This window comes from Odocoileus virginianus, chromosome 3 (assembly GCF_023699985.2).
Source record: "Odocoileus virginianus isolate 20LAN1187 ecotype Illinois chromosome 3, Ovbor_1.2, whole genome shotgun sequence".
NCBI lineage: Eukaryota > Metazoa > Chordata > Mammalia > Artiodactyla > Cervidae > Odocoileus > Odocoileus virginianus.
In genome coordinates, this window is record NC_069676.1 from 57,607,818 (window position 1) to 57,631,418 (window position 23,601).

The 23,601-nt window shown below is 40.8% G+C and overlaps 1 protein-coding gene and 1 pseudogene across 3 annotated transcripts in view; one reads left to right on the plus strand and one right to left on the minus strand.

The window, feature by feature from the left end:
- Window positions 1-23,601, plus strand: part of HMGXB3 (HMG-box containing 3) — a 63,779-nt gene that overhangs the window by 7,126 nt on the left and 33,052 nt on the right. The window contains exons 4-12 of one of the 3 annotated variants that reach the window (XM_070465634.1): window positions 2,082-2,579; window positions 3,902-4,000; window positions 9,194-9,325; window positions 13,174-13,320; window positions 13,417-13,580; window positions 15,700-15,875; window positions 16,013-16,110; window positions 20,214-20,312; window positions 21,860-22,009. In XM_070465634.1, the coding sequence (XP_070321735.1) occupies window positions 2,082-2,579; window positions 3,902-4,000; window positions 9,194-9,325; window positions 13,174-13,320; window positions 13,417-13,580; window positions 15,700-15,875; window positions 16,013-16,110; window positions 20,214-20,312; window positions 21,860-22,009 (1,563 nt within the window). Of the gene's footprint in view, window positions 1-2,081; window positions 2,580-3,901; window positions 4,001-9,193; window positions 9,326-13,173; window positions 13,581-15,699; window positions 15,876-16,012; window positions 16,111-20,213; window positions 20,313-21,859; window positions 22,010-23,601 lie in introns of all 3 variants that reach the window. The other 2 variants (XM_020885366.2, XM_070465633.1) reach the window with 2 other exon arrangements.
- On the minus strand, window positions 18,431-19,496 carry LOC110132194 (mortality factor 4-like protein 1 pseudogene; annotated as a pseudogene).

Here is a 23,601-nt window from a genome sequence, read left to right on the forward strand (position 1 = left end):
TTTCCCCATTGTAAAGTCACAAAGTTTTTGCCCATGATACAAGAAAATTTTACCTAATCCTGAAGTGATAACGGTTTTTAATTTTTAAAAATTTTTCAATTTTTTGGCCATGTGGGATCATAGTTCGCCTGGCCAGGAATTGAATCCATGCCCCCTTTATTATAGAAGCACAGAGTCTCATCCAGTGGGCCTCCAGGGAAGTCCCCTGACATGGCTTTTAAAACTGGCTGTTATTATAGGTCCTTATTAGGACTTAAAAAATTTAAGTAGATCATCTATAATGATTTTTCTTTATCCATATGTAAATTTGTATCTACCATCATCTCCACCACTATCCCCAAGATTATTATGAGTAAACTAGCTCTAATATTAACTAGTTGTAATCTTGAAAGAATCATTTAAGCTTTTAGTCCTGCTTTCCTTATTTGTAAAATGGGGATAATAGTATCTGTTCGCAGTGTTTAGAATAGATAATGTAAAACACCTGGCTGAGTTCTTGGAACATATTGACTTGGTCAGTAAATATCACTCTTTAATAGATTAAATGCCTAGTGACCATGTAATAAGAAAAGGTGACATTTAATGAGCATCTGGGATGTACCAGTACCGGGTGAGATTTTATATGCTGTTGGACCTCTCCCCAGTTACCTGATGTGCAGGTGGGACCCTCCTGCCTGCATTCTTTGGGAACCTGTTGGACATCTTGTGGTGGACCGTGTCCCTTGCAGCTCCTTAGGTCCCTTGCCAGGTTGCGGGGCCCATGGTTGCAGTGTCATTCCTTCCATTGTGTAAGATGAATGTCATTCAGGCTGCCCTGGTTTTTCTGGGCTTGGATTTGCTGATAAAGTCCAGACCAGCCTTTGTATTTGCCACCATTTAGTTTTGTTCTCTTGACCTGTTGGTTTCAAAGGGTGACTTGAGAATATAATTTCTTCATTATCTCTCCAGTAAAGGCTCCATAATGGGTTTGGACAGTTTGCTTTCAAGTTTCATCTGAGTGCTTCCTTTGTAGCCTAAGAGTCTCATCCACTTCTTTTGATTTTTTTAAAGATCCTTTTGTAATTGATTTAGTTCTTTTTAAATGATGCTTCTAAAATTAGTTTTTGGTCCATTTAATTTCTGTTCTCACTTATCTGTTCACTTTGAAATTTTCTATTTTCCTTGTTGGGTAACTTTCAGTTTAAACTGAAAAAATACAACACAAGCACCCTTTTCTTGGTTCCAGGTAGCCATGCAGAGCTCTGGCTTCTAGTGTTCTAGTACCTGGTCTTCTAGCTCCTTAGGAGACCTGGCCTGGAGTCTCAGTCTTACTACTTACTAATTGTGTGTTTTGGGAAAGTTTACCCTCCTTCAGTTCCCTCATTTGAGAAATGGGCATGATAATAGTACCTAACTTAATAGTATTGCTTTTAAGAAATATTTTCTAAACCTTCCTAGGTCAGTGTTAATGTTTATATTCTCCCACCTCCCCCAGTATATTCATGTCCTTATCATATAACCACTTCCCTATACACATTCTATTGTGAAGCCTTCTTTGCAAGTCTGGGAGAAGCTCTGATGTCAGAATTCTTCCTTGCTTCCCTGAGATCCAGAGTGGCCTATTGGGTTTGTATCTTATGCTTTAAATGTTTCATTGAGTATTATACATCCTGGCATCTAAAGCTGCTTTGAAATCCTAAAGGGTCAGAGCTGGAAAAGAACTCATAAATAGCCAGATTCAGTTCCCTTGTTTTACAGATAGGGCAGCAAAGCCTAAAAAGGGGAAAGAATTTGTTCAAGACTCCACCAGATCTGGGATTTCAGCTCACAGTTGCATGATGCCAAGATCAGTGCCCCTTATAGAATCTAATTCACTTTCTGTCTCCTTTGTGACTGAGTGAGTAAGTTACATTGGCTAAAGTGTGATTCAAATGAAGATGACATTGCTGTTGGCAGAGGTTGACCCTATCTAAGTCATAGGTCAAGAGAATGGAATCTTTCTGGTTCTTTTGTGGGGAAAAAAAAGCTTATATGTGTATATCCATGTGGTCTTACTCTGTTTATCTCTGCTTGTCTCCCTGACCTGGCTTCTTCATCGTCAGAACTCTAAGCTCTCTGGACTGACTGCTGTGGTTCCAGACATCCCAGGTTTCCGCAAGATTCTCCCTCGCTCAGATTACATCATCATCCCCAAGAGCAGCCTGCAGGAGGAGCGGAGCTGCCCTCAGCTAGAGCTGTGTGTGGCCCAGAACCAGATATCCCCCAAAGGATCATCTCTTGTATCCAACACTGCCCTGGAGACAGTGCCCGGCCATGCAGGCATGGCAGAACAATGCCTGGCTGTGGAGGCCTTAGCTGAGGATGTGGGAGCCCTTGCCCAGCCTGGTGCTGTACAGGAGATCGCCACCTCAGAGATCCTCGGCCAGGATGTGCTCCTAAATGAGGCTTCCCTGGAGGTAGGGGAGAGCCATCAACCTTATCAGACAAGCCTGGTTATTGAAGAGACCTTAGTGAACGGCTCATCAGACCTCACCACTGGAAGCCTGGCTGTGCCCCACCCCCAGGTGGGAGAGAGTATGTCTGTAGTAACAGTCATGAGGGTAAGTGACAGGTACTGTGATTTTGCTTATCTGAGAGAGTTAAAAAGGCAGCTAGACCCATGCAGTTTGATTCTGGAGTAGTGGTAATTAGGAATTGGTGTGGCACTTCTGAGTTGGACTGCAGTCCTCTTGAACCTTTTTGCCCCTAGGCTTGGTCCAAAGTCCTTTTCAGTTTCTTAGGCACTCACATCTCCTCTTGCTCAGTTTAGCCAGTGTTTTCTTCACACGAGATAAGGTACATTAGCAGGAGGGATGGGAATGATATTTGGCCTGTTTATGAGTCAAAGCCAGGATCTGTTTGGCTGTTAGCATTGGTTAGGATTTTATGTTCCCTTATGATTGTTTCAGCAAACACAATGGCATCTTGAAAACTGTTTAGGAGGGATTGTAAATGGTCTTCTTGGGCAAACAGTAGAAGAAGGAAGTTCTTTTCACAGCCAGGTTGATCAGACTAATAGCCGAGAAAGAAGGGGGAGGTCTCTTCCCAGTGGTTTTCCAGTCATGCCCAGTTGAGGGGAAAGAGCAGTGATTTCAGTCATTTCACAGCGTGGACCCTGGAAGTGAAGAGTTGGGGAGCTGCCACCAGCCTGTCTCTCATCCTGGGTAGGATGGCATCCCAGAGAGGTAGTTGTCCTGCTCAATGTAAGAGGACCAGTGTGCAGTGGCCCCTACAGCCTGGATGGATGAGAGCAGATAGCCCTCCAAATGATTCCTTGCCAGGCAAATTTTATTATTTGTTGCCACAGTGCTGTATACAGTAATGAAGCATGCCATTGGCCTTGTTAAGGTAGATTAATAGGTTGCTAAGGGCTTCCCTGGTAGCTCAGACGGAAAAGCGTCTGCCTACAATGCAGGAGACCCAGGTTCGATCCCTGGGTCGGGAAGATCCCCTGGAGCAGGAAATGGCAACCCGCTCCAGTGTTCTTGCCTGGAAAATCTCATGGACCCAGGAGCCTGGTAGGCTACAGCCCATGGGGTCGCAAAGAGTCAGAATGACTGAGCGACTTCACTTAAGAACGTTTGACAGGGTCACAAGAATTGGTTTCTTTGACTGTTTATGTGATCTTAGGAGTCTTAAGTATCTTAACCTCAGTTTTCTCATTTGTAAAATGAGGATAGCACGTTCCCTGTGGTAGTGGTTTTCTTTGTCCTTAATTAAACTTTTATTTTGAGATAATTGTAGATTCATACATTTTCTTGATGCGTCCACTGGATAAGCATGTTGTCTCTGGTTATTGTACTTGATTGTCTTCAGTGTTATGAGTGCTCTGGCTGTTCTTCACTCCATCTCAATAAAACTGTCTTCTCTCCTGTACCCGCAGGATTCCGGTGAGAGTAGCTCCTCTGCGCCAGCCACACAGTTCATCATGTTGCCTCTTCCTGCCTACTCGGTTGTGGAGAACCCCACCTCCATCAAACTGGTTAGTATGTGGGGAGTTGATGGAGATTATGGCTCCGTAAGAATTCTCTTTCAGGTGGTTTTCTAAAATTATTAACGAACTTAGGACACGGGGACTGGCAGAGATCTCAGAGATTTTCTGGTTCAGATATTCTTAACTGGGGGTGAGGGAGCGGGGGCGGGTCTGTGAATAGAGCTCCACAGGATCCTTGAACTCCTCAAGTTACATACAAATTTTTCTTTTTGAGAAAGTAATTTCCTGGGATAGGTTCCATGGCTTTTATCATATTTTCTGAAGTGTAGAGGTAGAAAACTTCAGAGATCACTGATATAATTCAGTCCTGTTACTGTGCAGGTTAGGGAAAAGGTCCAAAGAAGAGAAAGGACTTGTTCTGTGATTCAGGGTCACTGAACTGCGAAACAAGGCAGAGCAAGGACCCAGGCCTTTGGATTCTCAGTGTTATTTCTGTCACACACTGCAGCATGTGGGCTGAGACTTTGTCTCAGGGTTTTGTGTAGGGCCTCCAGTAAACTATTGAGCAGAAGTGGTGTGAGCCAGCATCTTTGTCTGTCTGTCTTCTTAGGGTGAAAGTATTTAGTCTTTCATCATTAGCTGTAGGTTTTTCATAGATACCCTTATCATGTTTAGGAAGTTATTCTTGCTGGAAGTTTTTAACAGGATTGGATATTGGATTTTTGTGTGTCTTTAGAGATGATTGGATTTTTTTTGTTTTTGTTTTTGATTTGTTAGTAGGATTAATAGTATTTTTCAAATGTTAACTCTGTGTTCCTAGGGTAGACATAACTTAGCAATGATATATTATCCTTCTAATGTATTATTGGGTTGGATTTGATAACATTTTGTTCAGTATTTCTATATCTATAGTCATGAGGGATATTATTGGTCTCTTAATTTTCTTATACAGTGTTTTTCTTATTTTAGTATCAAAGTTATGCTACCTCAGAATGAGCTATGAAATATTTTCCGCTCTTCTGTTTTTTGGAAGAGTTTTGTATAGTATTGGTGTTATTTCTTCCTTAAATGGTTAGAATTACCAATGAACTCATCTGGACCTGGAGATTTCTTTGTGGAAAGGTTTATAATGGCAAGTCCAATTTTTAAAATATATATAGAACTATTCAGATTATCTATTTTGGAGTGAGCTTTGAAAGTTTGTCTTTCACAGAATTTGTCCATTTCATCTAAATTGTCAAATTTATTGACATAAAATTGTTCAAAACATTCCCTTACTCTTTTTTTAAAAACCTGGTAAAATATACATAATGAAATTTACCCTTTTAGTCAATTTTAAGTGTACAATTCAAGTGCTATTGATGTTAAGTATATTCACAGTGTCATGCAGTCATTACCACTATCCATTTCTGGAACTTTTTCATCATTCCTACCAGAAACTGTATATTAAACAGTTACTCCCTGTTCCCTGCCCCTGCTTTCTACCCTAGGCCCTAGTAATAGCTATTTTACTTTCTCGGAATTTGTGTATTCTGGGTACCTCAAATAAGTGGAATCATGCAAATACTACCTTTTTAATCTGACTCTTTCATTTAACATGTTTTCAAGGTTCATCTATCTTATGGCATGTATCAGAATTTCATTCCTTTTTTTTTTTTTTTTAGAATTTCATTCCTTTTTATGGCTAAAATATATCCTATTGTGTGTGTATACTACATTTTGTTTATCCATTCATAAACATTGTTGGATATTTGGTTTATTTCTACCTTTTGATTATTGTGAATAGTGGTGATATGAACTTTGGTATAAAAATGTCTGTTTGAGCCCTGTTTTCAGTTCTTTTGGATGTAATACCCTGAGGGTAGCATTGCTGAATTATGTGATAATTCAGTGTTTAAAGTTTGGAGGAACCTGTGTCCTTTTAATGTCTATAAAATATGTAGTGATTTTCCTTCTCCATTACTGACACTGGTAATTTGAGTCTTCTTTCTTTTTTCCTGATAAACTTGGCTAGAGGTTATTGATTTTATTGCTTTCAGAGAGGGAACGTTTGGCTTCATTGATCCTCTCTATTGTTTTTCTACTTCCTGTTTCACTCATTTTTGCAATGATCTTTATTATCATCATTCTGCTTGCTTTGGGTTTAATTTGAGTCTTACCTAGTTTCTTAAGGTAGAAGCTGAAGTTGTTGGTTTGAGACCTTCTTTTCTAATGTAACTGCTTAGCGCTTAATTTGCCTCTAAGCACTACTTCGGGCTTCTCTTGTGGCTCAGCTGGTAAAGAATCTGCCTACAATGCCGGAGACTTGGGTTCAATCCCTGGGTCGGGAAGATCCCCTGGAGAAGGGAAAGGCTACCCACTCCAGTGTTCTGATATGGAGAATTCCATGGACTGTGTAGTCCATGGGGTTGCAAAGAGTCGGACTTTTCACTTTCAAGCACTACTTTAGTGGCATCCCATGAATTTTGGTAGGGTGTGTTTTCATTTTCATTCAGTTTGAAATGTTTTCTAACTTATTTGACCCATGAGTTATTTAGAGGTGTATCACTTTCCAGATATTTGGGATTTTCCTGATATCTTTCTGTATCAATTTCTGATTTGATTCCATTGTGATTAGAACTTTGTAGTTTGTGTAAGACTTGAATCCTTTTAAATTGATTGTGGCTTATTTTATGGCTCAGAGTATGGGTTCTCTTAATAAATGGTCTAAGTGCATTTGAAAAGAGTGTGTAGTCTGCTGTTGGATGGAGTGTTCTGTACATTTCAGATTAGGTTGAGTTGATTTATAATGTTCCTTACTGATTTTCTGTCGACTCTTTGAACTACTAAGAAAGCATCCACCAGTCATTGTAGATTTATGTATTTCTTTTTGCAGTTCTGTTAGTTTATATGTCATGTACTTTGACTGTTACTAAGTACATAAACGTTTAGGATTGTTAAATCCTCTGGATAAGTTTATTGCTCCTTTATTAAGAAATGACATCTCTCACACTATTGCCTGTGAAATCTACTTAGTTCTGATATCAAGCTTTCTTTTGATTATTGTTATTAACAAACTATATCTTTTTCCATCCTTCTACCTTTTTGTAGCTTTGTATTTAACGTACCTTTTCGGTAGACAACATATAGTTTGGCTGTAGACGTATCTGACTCTCTCTGCCTTGTAATTTAGGTATTTAGTATTTAGACACTATATATTTAATGTGATTATTAATATGGTTTGGTTTAAATATGTCCTCTTACTTCTTGTTATATTATTTTGGTTATGTTTTGTTATATTTTCTTTTGAAATGCTTGAATATTTTTTAAAATTTATTTATTTGCTTTTGGCTGCCCTGGGTCTTCATTGCTGCATGTGGGCTCTCACTAGTTGTGGTGGGTGGGCGCTACTCTGTAGCGTGGTGCTCGGGTTTCTCCTTGCAGTGGATTCTCTTCTTGCAGAGCTAGGGCTCTAGAGTGTACGGGCTTTAGTTGTTGCAGTTCCTGGGCTCAGTAGTTGTGGCACATTGTGCTTAGTTGCCCTGAAGCATGTGGAATCTTTCCGGACCAGGGATTGAACCCATGTTCCCTGCATTGGCAGGTGGATTCTTAACCACCGGACCACCAGGGAACTCCAAATTGAATATTTTTAATGAATCCATTTATTGGTCTATGGCCTATTAACTTTGTCTTCGTTACTGTATTGGTTTTTTTTAGGATACATAGTTTCTTTTAGGTATATATATTTAACTTGTCATAGTCTGCCTTTTCCTCTTAAAATTCTCGCTACAGATAAACAATACTAGGTAAGAAAGTTGTAGTAAATTATTTTTCCTGAGCCTTTCCTCTTCAGGAAATTAATGTTCTTTCATGGTCTAATAAATGTTAATCAGGCTCTTCTAGAACTACTTAAGGCAGCATCAGCCTTGAACACTGGCATTATTTTCTAAAGTCATTTCTGTAAGCTGCTGTTTAGGAGTATTTCCAAGTTGGTGGTGATTTATTTATGGAACTAACTTTTCTCTGGGAATGTATTCAGAATGAATATTCTGTGTGGGGCCACAGTCAGAGAAAAGAGAAATGTTTTATTTTCCATTAAAAATAGTCTCACAAACTCTCTATTCCTCAAGATATACCCATTAAGCAGAAAGGGCAAGTGGTTTTACAGAAGAGGAAACCAGGGCCCAAGAGCAGAGATAGTACCTCCAGCTCATTCAGTGTATCAGTGATGAAGCTGGAGCCCATATCCTTTTCCCTGGCGCCACACAACTCCACACTCATCCTTGATTTGCTACCACTGTCATATCCCTTTTTCCTCGGGTGTTCTGGCCAGAGGCAGCCTAGAGGCAGCTTGGTGTTTTCCAAGGGAGGTTTTGCTTTCTGGCCAGGCTAGAGAGAAAGGATTAGTAGCTGAGTAAGCCATTTATAAGTGACCGAACAGATCTGACAGGGAAGTGTTTTCCTTCCTGCATTAATCAAGAAATGGAGCGTGGCTAATTTCTATTTGTAGTTGAAATGTAATACATTCTGTTCAAAGTGAAATCACCAGAGATTATGTGTGCCAGTGATTGAATATATGTATGCAAATAATCAAATTCTGTTGAGTATCAGAGGACCTGGTTTCAACTGGAATTCCCTCTTTTTTTTTTTTAGTGACTGAACTGTTTTTATACCTTTGAATCCTAGATTCTAGGTTTTCTGATTCTTAACTTATAAGAATGAAGATGAAGCAAGTTCTTTGATGTATGGAGAGCCGTAGGGTGCAGCAGGATGCATGGAAGGAGTTTTGACCAGGAATCAAAAAGATCTGTCTTCTAGATGTGGCTCTGTCCTTGAGTCACCACATGATTCATGATTTGAAACAAAGCATTTAACCACTGTGAACCTCAGTAGTAGTAATACCTACCTCATAGTACTGCTGAGAACTTTAAATGAGATATCAATAGAGTGTTTAGCACTGTGTGGTACTTCACTTAATTAATTAGTTGTAACTATCATAATCTTTATTCTTCTGGTACCTAACTCTGTAACCCTGGGCAATTGTCTTTCTTCATTTGCGTTGACTTTCTCCATTTCTGAAAAGTGAACTAATTAGTTGTGTTTTAGGGTCTTTCCAACTCTGACCTTTTAAGACCATGAACCGGCTGATTTTTTAGAAACTGGTATCCTTGTGCCGTTGTTGGGGTTATACTAATCATCAGGATCTAAGAGAGATTAGATTGTACCATTCATCCTGACCTTTTCTTTTTTTTTTTTTAACAGACTACTACATACACCCGACGGGGCCATGGGGCGTGCACCAGCCCGGGCTGCTCCTTCACGTACGTCACCAGGCACAAACCGCCCAAGTGCCCGGACTGTGGTAACTTCCTTGGAGGGAAGTGGGTCCCAAAGGTAAAGCCCGTTGGCCATCACTGCTTCAGAAACCCAACAAAGTAAACTGGCTGTTCCCATTAGGAGCAGATGACTTAATGTTCGTTTAACTTTTCTGATGCTGCAAATAAGTCAGTTTCTTTCTTTTTAAGAAGACAGAATAAAATGTTATCTATAACCTCCATGCAAAGAAAAGCCATTATTAAGATTTCCGTGTCTGTTAAGATTTTTTCTAGTCTTTATCTGTGGATATTCTGTATCTTTTTTTCTTTTACCATACCATATCATTAAATATTCTTCAAAAATGTTACCTTTAATTGGTTCATAGTTTTCCATGAGTGACTATACTGTGTTAAATTATTCATTTCCTGTTAGGGTCACATTTTTAGCAATCCACCCTCCACTCTTAACTGCTTAGCTATCCAAACACACAGGGCACATCTCATTCCTTAGCTCCAAGTCCTTTTAGTTTCATGTGGAAAGTGTTAGTTGCTCAGTAGTGTCTGACTTTGCAATGCCATGGACTGTAGCCCAACAGGCTCCTCTGTTCATGGGATTTTCCAGGCAGGACTACTGGAGTGGGTTGTCATTTCCTTCTCCAGGGAATCTTCCCGACCCAGGGATCAAACCCAGGTTGCCCACATTGCAGGCAGATTCTTTATCGTCTGAGCCACCATAGAAGCCTACTTAGTTTCCTATAGCTTCTATTAAAAGTGGAGGTCTTTAACCCAATATTCAAGCTCTGCCATAGTTTAACTTGCCAAATATGTACTTCTGTCTCCAAATAAATGGTGCTCAGTAAATAAGTGAGCTTCAGAGTTGTGCCCCTGTGATGTTCAGTTCAGAACACGTTTTGGTTACCTGTTGTATGCTTAGTACTGACTATAAATCATACATACTTGCCACATTTTTGATATGAGACTATAAATTATCTAGGGACAAAAGGACTAAAATAGAAGCGGTTTTATAGAGGAGATAGTTTGGAAAGAGCAATAGAATTTGGGTAGATAGAAAAGGAAAGAAAAGGCATTGTTTTTGTGAAAATAGTTTAGGCTAGGATTGTGTTCATCATGTGTTTCAACTCATGGTCCAAACTTATTTTCTCTATAGAGAAAACTTACATAGTGTCATACTTACTAAGTTCCTTTGGGGCATTTTCCACAGAACATTTCTCAGAAAATTATCAGGATAGTGACTTTTGCCCTCTGGCTAAGTATTGAAGTTCAGGATAGCACCAGTTTTGGAGACAGAATAGGTTAATAATAATATAATTAATATATAATATATATTATATATAATATAATTTATAATATAAATATAATTATATAATAATATAATATATAAAAGAAGCTGAAGAGTCAGCTTCCTCAGTTCAAACCCCTCCTTCTCAGGTATTTAACTTTGTAACCTTGGGAAAGTCATTCTACGTTTCTGTTCTTGATTTAGGCTTCCTTTCATTTGTAAATAGAAATTAACAATATTACCTACGTCAGTAGGGTTGTTGGAGGGGTCAGATGAAATTATCCTTGCAAAGTGGATGGTTTGTTTCTAGTGTAATTATATATTCAATCATTGTAAGGGTGCATTGCTCCCATTGTTGGCAGTAGTATAATTGTCTCTGTTATTGCTGTGAACATTAACACTTCAAGGGGCAGGAAATACCTAGGACTTTGTGGAGTTTTTGTGTTGTTGTGAAGCCATTTCATTTATTCCCACCCTAATTATTCTCCCAAAATATACTTCCACAGCTGCGGTAGGAAGATTGAATTGGGTAGTAATTGAACTCCTCCTTGGCCCTTCTTCACTGATGCACAGCAGATCTGTCAGATGACCTTGTTTCCTGTGTGAAATAGTCTAACCGATCCTGTGCATAATCTGCTTCAGATTCTGTTTTGACTTTGGCTTTCTTTCCTTTTTCATTTTGTCTTCTCCCCTCCCTTCTATTGAAATAATTTTTAAGCCATTCTCTTTCTGAGATCGAATTCATGACATGCATACATTTTTTTTCTTAGCTGCTTGTCTCCTGTCTTTACTTGCTAAGCCAGAATTTTTTTCTCCAAGATTTTTCCAAGAATTACTGTGTAGGGATTTCCCTAGTGGTCCAGTGGTTAAGAATCCACCTTCTAATGCAGGAGACACAGGTTCAGTCCCTGGTTGGGGAATTAAGATCCCACATGCCTTGGGGGCAACTAAGCCCATTCACCAAAACAAACAGCTGATGCCACCAAATAAATAATAAGTAAATATTTTTTAAAAAGAATTACTATGTAAAGAGCATGTACTTTGACTTCTAAGTCTCCTTGAAACAGAATAGGTGTGAGAAGAAGAAGGGTAACATTGTAGCATAAACGCCTTTAAAATTTTAGAGATAAAAGTGACTTTGGTTATCATCTAGTTCAACTCCCAGTTTCCAGCTGAGGAAAAATAGATTGAGGAGAAATGACTTGTTACATTCACATTGTTAATTATGCTGTTGCCTTTTCCACTAAACCAAACTGCAGGCATTGCTGTGCTGTTAAGCTGCAGAAACTTAAGATTTCTGGAGTTCTGATTTTTGAAGGAGCAAGTATAAATAGTTTCTGAAAGTTCCAAATATGTCCATGCCATTCAGGAAATGACTCACCTTTTCTTACATTGTTCTGGAGTTCATACTGGCTAAAATTAGCCCAAGAAACATGTGGCACAGTTCCCAGTGAGTTGGACGGAACAAAAGATGGTATATAAGGCTCTTTAGCTCAAGGCCTCACTCCGATAGCAGTAATTGAGGTCTCTGCATGAGGAACTGGTAGTATTTGTCTTCCATCTTGAAAGAAAGTGACATCTAAAAAGGGTACGCTGAGTGAAGGAAATGTGAGATCACTAGCTCAAGGTTTTTTGCTCTGTTTGCTTAAATTACTCAGTCTTCCTGCAAAGAGTTTTTGTCTATAGCCTACTTAGTGGGCAACATTTTGCTCAAATATCTCATCTCAAGGATTTGGTTTAACATGTCTCCTGTTTTTCTGCTGACTTCCCGCTTGAGCAGTCAGGAAGCTAGGTACACTTTACTAAGAATGTTTCTTGTCCTCATGGTTTGTCCTTGTGTGTTAGAACCTAAGAATGCTTTATTTTTGGAGATTTCTTAAAGGTCATCTCTGTTGGTTCTTAGCCAGAGGCACCATGTGGCCCAGAGGGACTTTAGAAATGTCAGGGGTTCTTGGTAGTCACTGACTGGGAGACAATACTGAAATTTAATGGCATTGGCCACGGGTACTGAGCTTCCTGAAAAATGCACAGAGGGGTCCTGCTCCTCCATCATGAACAATCAAGTCTCCCAAAAGGCTGTCTTCCTGCGGTTGACCCAAGAGCTCTCTTTTTCCATAATGGGAAATCAGATGAAGCTTGCCTCAGGTGACATAAACAGTTAAAAGGAAGCAGAGCCTAGACGGAACCCAGCTCTTGTGTTTTGTCTTCTAGTTTATAGTGCCTTTCACTATTCATGTGGAAGAAAAAACCTCTGAGACACAATCTGGACATAACCACTGTTAAGAAATTTTTTTAAGGAGTAGGCCTTGGACAGTCAGAGGTCAAGATAAAAAATGCTAGCATTTGTTTGCTGAAACCTAAAGAAACATGTCATTAAGAAATTTATTAGAATAGGTTTATCCTAACTGTAGCCTTGAATATTATGGTGAAAGGAAACCGGAATCAGAAGACTTAGGTTCAGGCCAGTTTTATAAAACTTGGGACCTGAAGTCAGCCTCTTCCTCTCAGCCTCAGCTTCTTATCTGTTGCCTATACATTATTGTTATAAGGATCAAATGAGAGAATATTTGTAAAAGTGTTGTCAGTTGTAAAATGCCATGCATAAAAGGTTTTCTTATTTTTTCTAGGAAAAGCCAGCCAAAGTCAAAGTGGAATTGACTTCTGGTGTCTCCTCCAAAGGCTCTGTGGTTAAAAGAAATCAGCAGCCTGTCACCACTGAGCAAAATTCCACTAAGGAAAATGCTTCCAAACTGACTCTGGAGAACTCAGAAGCTGTAAGCCAGCTCCTCAGTGTAGCTCCTCCAAGAGAAGTGGGTGAGGAGAATGAGTGGGAGGAAGTGATCATCTCAGATGCCCATGTTTTGGTCAAGGAAACTCCTGGGAATCATGGTACAGCAGTCAGTAAGACGCCAGTGGTCAAGCCTGAGGTCTCTCTGGGGACAACTGAAAATGACAGTCCTGGACTAGACGTGCCACCGCCAGCCGAGGGGACCAGCACCTCCGGTTCACTCCCTGCTCCTAAAAAGCCTACAGGGTAACCCCGTGTGTTTATACATAGCATTGCATTTAGAACAGCAGCTTGTGAAGTGCCCTGTCTTTGTTTTGTCCATGTCTTTATAGCATTTCTGAGAGAGGCAACAGAGCCCAATTCACGGTTTCTATGTTAGATACAGAGACCAAGGCCTAGAGACATTGATTTGCCCTTTCTCCTATACTCTGCTGTCTTTTCACTACTATCTTGGTCCTTATACATCTCTTCTTGTCAGTCTCTCTAAAGCATTTATTGTAAAGTCTTGCTAGTACAGACTGTGGGCAGTGTTACAGACCTAGTATCCAATCCTGGCTTCTACATTTGGAAAGAGAGGCATTATTAAGGGATCTTATGTAAAGATTCCTGTCCTGGTGGTCAGAGAACTAAATTCTGATTGTGACTTTCCTGGGCTTCTATTTGACTGGGCACAGTCACTTCATACTGATTCTCCCCCCTCTGGAAAATTTTGAGTTGGGTCGTCTTTAAAAAAAAAAAAAAATCATATCTTCAGTGCCTGACCTTACTGCCTGAAAAAGATCACATGTAAAGCTTTCAGATAGGAGAAGTCCGTAAGTATGGGCTGTTTTTCCTCCCTTTTTTTAGAGGTTTAACTGGATGCTCTATGTAGCTGCTTTCCAGAGGCAGCTATCATCTTACAATGGAAATTCCTTATTTGTTTATATCAGTGGTACTCAAAGGGGCACAGTGCCCCAGGGGACATTGTGGCAATGTTTGGACATTTTTGGTTGATACAGTTGGGGAGAGAGTGCTACTGGCATCTACTGATAGAAGCCAAGGATGCTGCTAGACATCCTGCACTGCCCAGGACAGCCTCTTGTGCCGGAGAATTATTTGGCCCAAAATGTTAGTAGTGTCATGGTTTAGAAATTCTGGTTTATATTATTATGATGAAATTTTTTATTGTTGAATAGAAAATATACTTAGTTCAAACTCCAAGATGTAAGAAATATATCCTGAAAAAAAAATCTTTCTGTCTCATCCTTCAGTGCTCTGTTCCCATTTACCAGAGACAATATTCCCAACTTTGTGTTTTTAGAGATAATTTTATATTATATATAAACAGATATATGTATATCTGTATATATAAACAGATAGTAGTGTGTTTGTGTATTTATAATAGTATTAAGTTTTTTAAGTCAAGATATTAAAATATGTATATTATGCTAACATTTGTGTAAAGAAAGTGGAAAAAATATATGTGATGTATGTACATACAGAGTTAACTCTTGAACAAACATGGACTTGCATGGTGTGGGTCCACTTACATAAGGATTTTTTCCAGTACATACATACTATTGTACTACGTGGTGTGCAGTGGGTTGAATCTGCCAGATGGGGAACTCTGGATGTGGAGGAAGGGCTGTGCAGTTATCACTGAGCTTTTGAGTACGTGTAGGTCAGTTCCCCTAATACGTGCTGTTCAAGGTCAGTTTGTGTGTGTGTGTGTGTGTGTGTGTGTGTGTGTGTATTTTCCCCCCCACCTTTCTTTACACAAATGGCAGCATAACCTACATACTTTGACTCATTGCCTTTTAAAATTTAACAATATATCAATACTTTGAGATGGTTCTGTGTCCTTAGAGAAGGATGCTGTGCACTTTTGCTTTGGGCAGCTGAAGCACTTTAGCCAAGGTGTATTGAGGCCTCCTATGGACAGGCTTTATGCTCAAATTGGAGCTACAGAGATGAAGAAACATGGACCTTGTTCTCCAGGGTCTCTCAGCAGTCCTCATGTGGGGGACTGATATACTTTAAATACTTGAGCTGACTGGGGGTGGATTAGATGTTGTAACTACATTGGCTGTTGATAATTCCTCACTGTAGGCACGGTTTTGCATGTTTTTAAAATCTTCATAATGACTCATGAAGTACCTGTAATTACTTTCCCATTTTACATATTAGAAATTTGAGGTAAACAGAAGTGAGATTTCTTGCCTAGGGTTACAGAGCTACTTAATGGTTTAATTAATGTCTAAAGTCTGACATTTTAACCAGGACGGTATTCCTCTAATAAAGTGCTATCTGGAGATAGCATTTTGATTTTCTTCCCTTTGGTCTGGAAATTCTAGGAGAGTTTCCTTCTTTTTTTCTCTTTTTTCAGAGTTGACCTGCTCACTCCTATGCCCAGAGCCCCAGAGCTTAAAGGCAGAGCACGGGGCAAGCCGTCATTACTGGCTGCAGCAAGACCCATGAGAGCAATTCTTCCAGCCCCAGCTAATGTGGGCCGAGGCAGCAGCATGGGACTGCCCAGGGCCAGGCAGGCCTTTCCTCTGAGCGGTAAGGTCTGGGACAGACCTGGGAGGAGGGACTGTTGAAAGGGAAGGGGGCAGGAGTGGGGGTTGAGCATGGAGATGAGAGACTTAGGGCGACTCTGAATTCACTTAAGTCACCAGTTTGGCTCCTGGTTGTCTCAGATAAGACTCCCTCTGTGAGGACTTGTGGCCTGAAGCCAAGCACGCTGAAGCAGCTGGGCCAGCCCATCCAACAGCCATCTAGCACTGGTGAGGTGAAGGTAAGACCATTCCCCAGAGGGGGAGCTCCCTGGGGGGGCTGGCTGCTCTGAGTACAGGGCTTCCATTGAGTGTCTCAAAGCCATAGGCAAAAAGCCCCCATTATTACACTGGTAGAGCTCTGGGAGTAGGTTTAGCATGAATGACATGTCTATTTTTTAATTTCTTGTTATATATACTTTTATTTAGAAACAATTTAAAACAAAAGTTGTAAGAATAAAAGTAGTACAAAGAGCACCCATGCACTAACGTCACCTACTGTTAACATATTAGCCCATTTTGCATTATTGTTTGTGCTCATGTATCTTCCCCATTGTGTGTGTGTGTGTTTAAAATAGGCATAATTTAAGGGTAACATGGCCTTTTACTCTTTAATGCTTAATTGTGCATTTCCTAAAAAATAGAGGTATTTTGTTACTGAATGAAACATTGATATTTTTTCATTTGTATTCAAATTTTGTCAGTTTTACCCAGTTAAGTCCATTATAGCCTTTTCTACTTCAGTACAGGATCTGGTCTAGGATTAGATACTGCATTTAGTTGTCATATCTTTTTAGAAAAAAATGAATGCATGATTGCTATAGAAAATTCAGGTAAGGCAGAAAGAAAATAAGTCTTAAGATCCTGTCACCTAGAAATAACAATTATTGACAGTCTGGTGTGTACTATTTCAGCCCTCAAGTCCTTTCCTGCATTTTTCTGTTTATGTTTTAAATGTAATCTTTTAAACCTAAAAGAATGGCTCTTTCTCCATATACTGGCTGCTTGTTCATTCGCCACGTCAAGTCCAGCTCTCCACAATGCCATGGACCGCACCGCGCCAGGCTTCCTTGCCCCTGACTGTCTCCCAGTTTGCCCAAGTTCATGTCCATTGAATCAGTGATGCCATCCAACCATCTCATCCACTGGCTTGTAACCAGTATAGTTCATTCCATTTAATTATAAAGCTGTTAAAGATTTATTACCAGGTGTCAAAATTGCATGTGTTGAAGCACATTTTTTTTTAGATTTTTTTGTTTTAGTTCTCTTTGCCATATGTGACCTGAATATGATCAAAATTCCTTAAATCAGCACTTTTCTGAGCATGCCTGTCAGTAACAAACACATTTCTACATCAGTAGGCATATACATACAGCTACACATTAAAAGCTTAATGAAGCTATGCCCATATTAAATGCAGTCATTTTTCCATTTCTTTTTCAAAATCCTGATTTCAGCCCATTAAATTAATTTCATGACCCCTCAGTTTGAAATTGAAAACCCCAAAAGGGACCGAATTGGAATAGAAATATCAGCCTGCCTTCTCCCTTGCCCTGTGCTGTCAGGTAACTGCTTTTTTGTGATAGTTCTAAATTTGTCCCAACAAGGGTATCAGCCAGCTTCTACTTTGAAGGTTGATCTTTTTTCACCCAGTAGTGGTGACACCTCTGGGTGCATGTGTGATCTTTGAGTATAGAAGAATGGTAATGAGTCTGCTTCAGCTACTTCCTAGATCTCCAGGCCTAAGAATCCCTTTATGTGTATAAATTGCCAGTCTCCTCTGTAGTTTCCTTCTAATTTGCAAATTCGGTATTTGTAAAAAGCCATAAGTGCTCTTGCTAGTAGTCTTAAACCAGTTAAGTTGCATGAGGTCTTATATTCTGAAAATTAAATTATTACAGAATAGTAATTTTTAATTTAGAATGCTTTCTTCATCTTTTTTGCATTTTGTGTAGAACATTTGAAAATTTTATAGCTACTGGTAAAATGGGAAACAACCATTATCTTCCCCTCAACCTGTGACATTTTAGTGACTAATCTTTCAGACTTCATTTTTTTTTTTTGAAATTTAAAGAAAAAATTTATTGAAGATCTGAAAAAACAATTTCTAAAAGATTAACTTTTCCAGAAAACTGTAGCTACACAATGCATTGCATCTATCATGTTAAAACGTGCATTAGACACAAATACAAAAAGCCATGAAACAAGCCACCATTCTTCAACAATCTGAGCAAAGATAAAATGCCTAAGGAACAGCATGGATGGATGACTCGCAAAGGATGGGCTCTTTACTTTAAGCACCATAAAAAAAGGGGGGGAGCACAAATGGATGAGTGTTCAGTTATATACACTGAATCGAACCTTTGGCACTAGGAATCAGAGCATTCTGTCATATAGCATTAACACATATTATAAAAGTGCGTAGTGTCAAAGGAATAGAAACCACCAGCATTCAAAAGCAGCTTTGTCAACGAAGGAATAAAACACTCTACAGTATGTCTCTCTGTTGTCCATCACTGAATACACTGGTAGCAACTTTGAAATGAAAAAAAGGAAAGAAAAGGAGCTGTAACTCCTTTTATTTTCTCTGTTTAAAATCAAACAGAAAACAAACATCAATTTTGTTATACACGAACATTTCCAAAGTACATTGTTTGTACAAGAGAAGGACTAAGAAACAAAAAGGGGTTTACAGAGATCAAACATAGGTGGGTGCATGCGCCTCACACGGCTTTCCGATGGCACTCAGGGGGAGCCACTTCATAATCACTGGCACTAAACAAAGTTGCAGAGTTCTTTGCCAAGTATTTTAGGAAATTGTGAAGATAATTCAGTAATAAAGCAAGGCTCTTCTCATCCAGAGGTGTATAGGCCAACATTGCTCCAATTCGTACAAACAGTCTCAGGAGATGTGGCGCCCTGTACACCTGGGACATGGGTGCATCAGGGTGGTCTGCAAGGATCTCAGCGTACTGCGGCCTCTCAAATTTGTAGAGCAGTTGAGTGCCCAACATCACATTGAAGTATTCCTTTATCCCGGCCACAACCTCATTGACTGCATACTCCTTATTATCTGTGTCTCCTCGAGATTTCTTGTAATTTGTATAATCCTCTAGGGTGGAATCCACGTTCTTCTTGGCGGGAAGATAGAAGAGCTGTTTTTCCGGGTAATTAAGTCCCAGTCATCAACAAGCCATGGCTTCAGTTCTTCAGGAATCTTGATTTTAACTTCAACTCTGCTCATAAATATTTCCTCATTTTCAACAGTAGGATCTACTCGAGCCCTTTTCTTGCGAGGAGGCTGAGGTGTTTCACTAGTGCTGCCACCATCTCCATTTCCAGGTGTCTTTTGTTTGTTCTTTTTCGTTTTCACTTCAGTTTTTTTTTTGTTGTAGCCCAGCAGTCTTCTTTCCAGGGGCAGCCCCTCGCATCTTCCCCTCTGTATACTGCTCCTGATTGGCTTTTTGAAGTTCTCTCTGTTTTTGTAAATTGGTATCCACATACTTGAGTACTCTGCTTTCTGGAACCCATTCATCCCAGTTTTTATTCCAACCACTGTAATGGATGAAGTATTTGACCTGTTTATCCTTTATGACAACTTTTACACACTTTGCTTCATACAGAAGAGGCCCATGAAAGCACAGCACTCTCTCACCCTCCTGGAATTTAGGCTTCGGGTCCTGCTTTGGTGCCATTTATAAAAGATTCACTCACCGCCGCCGCCTCCTCCTTCTCCCACCACCCCTGACTACCGCCCCCTACTCTCTACCCCACCCAGCTCCGCGTCAGATGTGCCGTCAGGCACCGCCAACTCTACATCCTGGGCCCGATTTGCCAGTGTCTGCAGACCGCCCAGCACCGCGACCCGCGCAACTGCCTCTCCAGACTTCTTTTTTTTTTTTTTTTGGCCATTCTGAAAAAAATGGGGTCTTAGTTCCCCAATCAGGGATCAAACACAGGCCCCTGGCCATGGAAGTGCAGATTCCTAACCATTGGACTGCCAGAGAATTCCACAGACTTCTTTATGTCAGCATAATTCAACCACATATTTGTGTATAGAGCAATTATATGCTTTTCTCACTTGATAGTAGTTGTAAATCTGATTTAGAGTGCTACTAATATGCAATGTTAGAAGCTGTGCAAAGGAATGTGGCAACCTCGGGAGTTGAAAGTGACACTCAACCTTTGGTGGGCTGGTTACTGCTGACTGGCATCCCAGAGGGCTCATTTGGAGCGTAGCTCTACAACTTCCTGGGCAACTGTTTCCTCAAGCTGTTTTAGTACATAGGACCTCAGGAGCTTGACTGAGGCTCAAAAGCACTAAGTAATTTGTTTTGATCTGCAGCTATCAAATGGCCAAGCCAATAGGACATCTCAGGTGAAAGTTGTGGAGGTCAAGCCTGATATGTTTCCTCCATATAAGTACAGCTGCACTGTCACACTGGTAAGTGGAACTAAGTGATGGGTGGACACAGGGGTGGTTTGGTTGTGTGGTGGAGGGTGAGTAGGAGTCTGAGGGGCGTGGGGGGTAGTACTTGGGAGTGAGGGTAGGGTGAAGGCTCGATCATTGATTAGAAACAGCTCGTCACTGGAACAAATCATAGTAGTTACTGAGTGAATCAGCTAGGTTTCTTGTTTTTCCCAAGTGGGATCTATGAAGTGTAGGCCAGCTGACCAAGGTATTACTCTTGAGAGTAGTTCTCTTGGAAAGTCACTGAGAATTCAGTCAAGCTTCAGCATTCAGCCGTCTTTAGACCTTTTAGTGCTCTACATGTAAGTTTGAGAAATGTATTTTTTTCTCCCTAAAACAGTCACATTTGGTACTAGTATCTGATAGGGTTTGAGAAGTGATTTAGTAAAAGCAACTTATTTTGTTCAGCCTGGTGTTTCCCACCAGGGTTTTCCCTCCCCCGCTTTTATTTTTAACATAACATATTAACTCCCAGTAAACGACTGTGTGGCTCTGGGGTCATCCTTTTGCAGCCTAAGCAGCCTGGAGCAGTGAAATAAACACTAGATGTCAGAAGACCTAGTGCAGGAGTGGTTCTGGCTCTACTGCTGGCATGCCATCTGACCTTGAGGCTCTTTCCTTCTCTGGTCCTCAGTTTTCACTGTCTGTAAAATACTCTGTTGGCTTAGAAAGCATGTTTTGGGGCTTCTCTTGCTCAGTACTCTCTAATTTTGTTGATCTTAAGGTACCAACCAGTCAGGTAACCTTTGCCAGTTTCCCTGGATGAGTGAGATGCACAGATTTTGAGAAAGCAGCTAGATTTTTAAAATTCAAGATTTTTAAAAATTCAAAAACTTCTATTGAGCACATTCTTTGTGCCGTGCCCTGTTCTGGGCATTTAGTAGGAACAAGACGACATAGTATGGTGGGTCATTGCCTTGTCCGGCCCTATCTTGGGAAGAGGGTCTCTCTCATCCTGGAGAACTGCTCAGGCTTCATTTTCCATAGGCCTAATCACTCCCTTCTTTGTGCCATCCATCCCTTCACTGTCTCCCCTGTGGCTATGGGAGGCCACTGGGAGCATCAATTGGTGGGGACTGCCCAGGACCCTCTCTTCAGCTGATTAGACTGCAGCTTGTTGTAAGAGCCTCAGTGCCAGAGCTGTGAGCTTGTGGAGGCCACCGGTCACAATATTTCTTCAGATGGAGCTTGAAGTCTTTGGTCCCCCTGGCCCTTTGTTAGAATAGACCTGCTTCACTGCTGATTGTCTGGACCCTGAAGGCATTTGAATTTCTGACCTTTGAGATTCAACTCATTTGTTTCACAGATAGGAGGACTTGCCAGAACTGTTCAGGCTATATTAAGACTGAAGGGGGATAAACACAGAAAAAGTATCTTGTTTCAAGGCTCTTTGAGAGCTGGTCTAAATCTGGGTTTGTAATTGCCACTCTCCTCTTTTCCCAATAGCAGGTCATCCTGATTCTTGGCTCTGCACAGGTGTAAATTGACTTGTAGAATTGAAATGTGGTCTTATTTTTTAGGATTTGGGCCTGGCTACATCACGAGGTCGGGGAAAGTGCAAGAATCCCTCTTGTAGCTATGTCTACACCAACCGGCATAAACCTCGGATTTGTCCCAGCTGTGGTTTTAACCTTGCCAAAGACCGGACTGAGAAAACCACCAAGGTTCTCGTGAGTTCCTTCCCCAAACACACCTCCCAGTCTTGGACAGGGCTCTGTTAGCAGCTCAGCTTTAGGAGAAGTAAAAGGATTTCTTGGTACATATTGTAGTTAGCACCAGGACTGGAGCCAGGTTCTAGGTTCTGAACCTGGCCAGTGCCTTCTTTCTGGGCTTCCTTATCCTCTTGGCTAAGATAAGGGAGTTTATCAGATACCTTGATCTCCAAGAACCTTCTAGCTCAGTGGACCAAGAGTTCATTCACAGAGAAAAAAATAGCCAACACGGGCCTTAGTGAGGATTCTTAAGAAGAAAGGGTTAGAGAAGTTACATCGTTTTAGCTCTGAAGTTGTTGAAGGACCTGTAAAATAGAATTTTGGTAAATACAGAGTGGCCAGCCTCAGGACTTTGTAGATGAGATTGCTACTACTCAGGTTCCTTGCAGAGCATTTGACCAACCATAGCGCTTTACCTCTAGCTGTCTTGGCAGGCCTGCTCTCTGAAGTGGGACCAAACAGCTGGATAGTAAAACACATTCCACTTGGCTCCTTAGGGCTTGTTTTTGTTGCTTGTTTGTTTACTAGAACCAGGGAAAATGGGCAGTTTCAGGGGATCTCTGAATTTCCACGTAGTAATTTTTTTTTAAGTGAACAGAAAGTGTACCTACCCACGGCAGTGAACAGAATGACTGGGATGAACATAAAGCGAGATCTTAACTCATATGCTTTGGAGGGAAAGAGGATGTCTCACAGAACAGGTCAGGATCCAAAATGGAACCTGGCCACTCCAGATCTAACCCACACCTCACACGATGTGCAGGATGTGGGTGGGAGGGAAAGGTGTGCAAAATCCTCAAGGATAGGCATGAGTAGAGATGAGGAGGTAGGCAGTCTGATGTTCCATTGGGTTAGAGGAGAGAGTGTATAGGGAGGAGTATGGAAAAGATGTCTTAAAAGATTGGGACCATGTATCATGGAGGATCTTTAATGCTAAGACTAGGCAGTTTGTTTTTCAGGCAGTGGGGTCATACTGAATGTCCTTGAGCCATGGAGAGGCTCAGAAGGTTATGTCAGGAGGTCAGGGGGTTTGTGAGTGGACAGAACTAGAGAGGTTAGGGAGGATTTCTTCAAGCTGTTTTCTGTATATATGTGAGGGAGGGGGCTTTCCGGCAGTGAATCTCACCCCTAATCTTCAGATCTCTCTCTGTGCTCGAGCTAGTATTCTGAGGTTATTGTGAGAAAGAGAAGTGGAACTAAAAGGAAAACACACTGAGAATAGGAGTTGAGAGACCTGCCTGGAAGTGACCCTAAGTTACTTGCTTTCCCTATCCTGAATTTTAGTTTCCCCATCAGTAAAACAAAGCAGGCAAGGTGGATTAGATCTGGGCCTTCTATTCTTGGGGCTATGAGCTCTAGAGAAAACTCGAGTTGAGCTTCGAGGAGTCTCAAAACTGCCTGTGGGATGCTTCCGTACCTTCTGTCACATTCTGTTACACACGGTGCCCTCTGCTGGCAGTGAGCTTTCCTTCCGGTTTCTCCATGTGGTTCATGTGCTTCTCTTCACTGCACATCAGCCACACCATGTCTTTTTTTTTTCCTTCAAGCAA